The 3,955-nt window shown below is 39.3% G+C and overlaps 1 protein-coding gene across 1 annotated transcript; it reads right to left on the reverse strand.

Moving 5' to 3' along the window:
* Positions 1–609: 609 nt before the first annotated feature.
* LOC145980607 (TNF receptor-associated factor 4-like) lies at positions 610–1,989 on the reverse strand. Its single transcript, XM_083113643.1, has one exon. The coding sequence runs from the start codon at positions 1,987–1,989 to the stop codon at positions 610–612; it is 1,380 nt and encodes a 459-aa protein (XP_082969769.1).
* Between the last annotated feature and the right edge of the window lie 1,966 nt (positions 1,990–3,955).

Below are 3,955 nucleotides of genomic sequence, written 5' to 3' on the forward strand. Positions count from 1 at the left end.
AATCGAGGGCCTCCCCGATGGCGCAATGGTAGCGTCGTCGCCTTGATAAAGGGGTCCCGGGTTCGAACCTGGTGGAGGCACATAGTGGTTCGGATCCCACTTTAAACTGTAGATCCAGTCCCGATTAGCCTTACTGTGCATAAAGTGAACTTAAAACAACAAATCAATCAGTTTTCAAAACCGGAAGTGCAGTCCCCGCCCGCACCAAGGAAGCACAGAAATATAAACATCCGGTGAATAGCCCCTACATTCTGGTAACACACTGCTGAAATTTTGTGTTTCTCAAAGTGGTGGTAGAAGTAAGTGTTTAAAGATGTTCTTCAGACATAACTTAAATATTCTGAAATATGCTAAACTTTTTTAAAAATCAAAAACGCATACTACGAATATTTAAAATATAACCTATATTTTAAATAAGTTTTCGTTTCCTCATTTCAAAATTTGTAGGGGCTCCAATCCACAATCCTGCCTAGGTCGCCAACATATCTGGCAACATTGCTGACTGTTACTACTAGATTCACTGGTACTACTACTACTTTATCTGATATTGAAAAACTGTACTGGAAACTGCTCTATCACTTCCATACAATATTCCTGACAAGTCTCCACCTACGTTACAATTGTCTCGATAATCATTCTGTCATTCACAATATATCGACCGCTCTTCAGTTTTTTATGCGCAACAAATTGAGTTGGGCAATGTGCTATCATTGTACTTGAATTGGTTCTGTTGCAGTAAGCATTAAAATAACGTACAATATGGTTCTCTCCCTCGAGCTGATCAAGAATCTTAATTGTTATGTGCCTTCTGAAAGGCCACTCCAGCGTGGAATCGTGCTCTCCACGAATTACGTCAAGGAACATTCCAAAAAAATTGGTGTTGTCATAATCTTTATCACCGTCACAAGCAGGAGATAGTTGAAGTACTAATTTGTAGCCGTACTCACTGCTGTAAAATGGGTGGCTGAATATCGTGTATGGTGCGCCTTCTTTACCATATGCTATCATGTCAGCCACATCCGTGACCTTCCACAAGAATCGTCCATATTGTGGTTCATTAACTTTTGAGTCTAATTCTTCGTTTCTCGCCTTCTCTATCTTCAGTTTTTCTTGCAGGCAACCAACTTTATCAGAAAGATTCCGAATTGTGCATCTCATTAAGTCCATGTGTTGATGAATCTCTTCTTTCATATGCTTCCTCATCCCAGCAGGAAAATCTTTATAGTTGCACTGCATTTCATTGTAAATGCACGGATTATAACATTTCTCACATTCTTCGTCCAAATGTCGTTCCACATCTTCTCTTGCCAATTTTCGATCACATCTCAAAGGACAGCGGACAGGAAATTTAAAACATTCGTTATGATGCACTTTCAACAGCATATATGTTGTCTGAATTTCGCAGTATAGACAATCTACTATTCTCTTCACACATTCGATTTCAGCATGCTTTTTGATATCCTTCCTTGAAACTTTCTCCCCACAGTTATTTTCACAACGTACCGGAATGAATTCGCAGATTTCGTAGTGCTTTGTCATCTCATCAACCGACACGTCCATCTCACAAAACACGCACTGAGTTTCATTTTTCACACACTTATCTTTCACGATTGGGTTCACTGCTCTCAGATTTTTCTTCTCTGCGCTGGAACCCCACTTAAGGCGCAATGTAGTCGAGGCATCTTCGTCCACATACTGAATTCTGGAATTATCGCTCTTGCACTTCAACTCACTCTCCGCTGAGCACTCCTCTTCGTGTTCTGGTAAGTCTTCCATCGCAACCGAGCGAGAACAAAACTGGCAGAAAACTTCTCGCTTCTTGCAGCTCACTTCCGTATGCTCACGCTTCATGTATCGTGGCATGAGCAGTCCGCAGCCATTTCCACACTCGATCTCTTCAAGACCGCAGATCAAGCGGTGATCATCTAGTTTTTTCTCGTCTATCTCCAAGGAGCAAAACTGACATATCTTGTATACAGTCGTCGGCATCTTGCTGCGAGGGCAGAAGAAAACTTATAACGCAAAAGTTTCAAACTTCTAGTCTACAAGTTCAATACTTAAAGTGTACTCGTTGTCACGGCAACGGTTCCAAGACAGGTAAGTACTGCGTAGAAATATGACGTCAGGCTATCGATTAAGAACTGGCAAGAAACTTGTGTAATATAAACCAGAGTACAAAGTTTTTGCCTGCTTTATGTACGTCACATACATTCAATCTACTCTCTTGGCCCAATCAGGCAAATCAGTTTGTGACGTGGGGAATATCTTGCATGACTAGGACTTGCATGCAAGAACTAACTTCATGAGAATTTTTCGCATGCACGAACATGCACTGTATAGACTGAGAGGTCAAGTCAATTTCAGAATTCATTGATCTACGTATTAATGTCTGAAAATAGTGTCTCAGCTATTGCTAAAGGTCATGTTGTGAAGATCGTTATATCATGTTGCATTAGCTTGCTATTTGAGAGTTATCTCACTACACGAAATTTTATCTTTGTAAATCTAGTATACCCTGAGATATCGATTGTTCATATGGAGCTACGGAAATATTTTCTCTTGCATTGAGGTAACATTTCATGGATGTTTGAACTCGTCAATTTCTATCTATTTAGTTTGAATAGTCTATAAGATGAACATATGTAACCGTCATGTAAGAATCTTATTAATTTATTTCATTAGTACATTTAAAATCATGTGAATATAGCAGAAAATTAATTGTAGGAAATAGCCTAATAAGGCAACAAATCCTTCCTTCCCTTTACGACATTGCATTAATTATAGTATTTACACATTGCATGGAAAGATGAGTTGCAGTCAGATGTTATGTTCAAGGACAACATGTTCCCAACTGAGTTCCATGGTTTCAATACTGAGTTCAATGGTTCCAGTGAGAGTTGGTATGGTTTCCATGGAAGGAATATCATATTCGGACCACTGCTAAAATTTCAGGACTTGTAATACAAGTTTGAGCCTAAATTTTGCAATTTTTAATGTACAGTTAATTATTCATGACAACAAAACTGCTTGGGCTGTTGCATTTCTGTGCAGTCCCTTCATTGTTATTATCACTTCTCAGTAATAGCACATCACGTACCAGAGAGTCAACTTTCAAATCGATCCATAAAATAAAAAAGTACATTTTGGATAGAAAATAATTATGTTTCGGCCAGTGAAATATTTAGCACTCATAAAGAAAAGGACTGACATAAAATTAATTAGTTGTAAGATTGACATTGAATGTAATTTTTAAAATGACATTTTATAGCGAAAAAGGATGACAATGATGGCATGGGGTACTTCCTACTTTCCTCGAATATCATTCGGATCGAGGATTTGCAATCAGGTAAATTGCTCCAAGCCCCCTCAAATACCATTCCAGTTGTAGTACGCTAAATGCTCGTCTTCAAAGGGCCGAGTGGTTAGCACATCACGCTGCGACGCCAAGGGTCCCGGGTTCGAATCCCGCTCGGGATTGGTTGATTCTGAATGCTCATTCATCAATTTCATAATTTCATCACTTATCCCCATCTTCGCAAATTAGCAAAGAGGCACAGAAAGCGAAGTAAAATAAACTAAATCAATCAATCAATCAATCTTCTTCAAAGGCAGGAAGCGTCTTACATTCCTTCCCCCTGAACCTTGGCGCGTATAGGTAGGGGAGAGTCGTCCAAAACAGGGACGGTGGGTCAAATGTAGACGTTCGGTTTCTCACTGATTAATACTGCTACCTGGGACCCAACGCGCAGTACTACCACTCGACAAGCCGATCTTCTTTTTTCTACGAAATTTTCAAGTTTTAGTGAAAAAAGTTTTCAATTTTGTTTCTATACTGTGTTGGGTCTTATCAAACCAGCTTTGAACATTGAATTCTGGTAAGTACAGCTATGATTCATCCAGTTTTACGTTAGGTTTTGGCATACTGCTTGATAGGTTATCTTGCATATTTGTGAAG

Source organism: Lepisma saccharinum, chromosome 28, assembly GCF_977018435.1.
Source record: "Lepisma saccharinum chromosome 28, izLepSacc3.1, whole genome shotgun sequence".
Classification (NCBI taxonomy): Eukaryota; Metazoa; Arthropoda; class Insecta; order Zygentoma; family Lepismatidae; genus Lepisma; species Lepisma saccharinum.

Excerpts from the sequence above, each read along its gene's own strand:
- LOC145980607 (XM_083113643.1), bottom strand. The coding sequence starts at position 1,989 with ATGCCGACGACTGTATACAAGATATGTCAGTTTTGCTCCTTGGAGATA.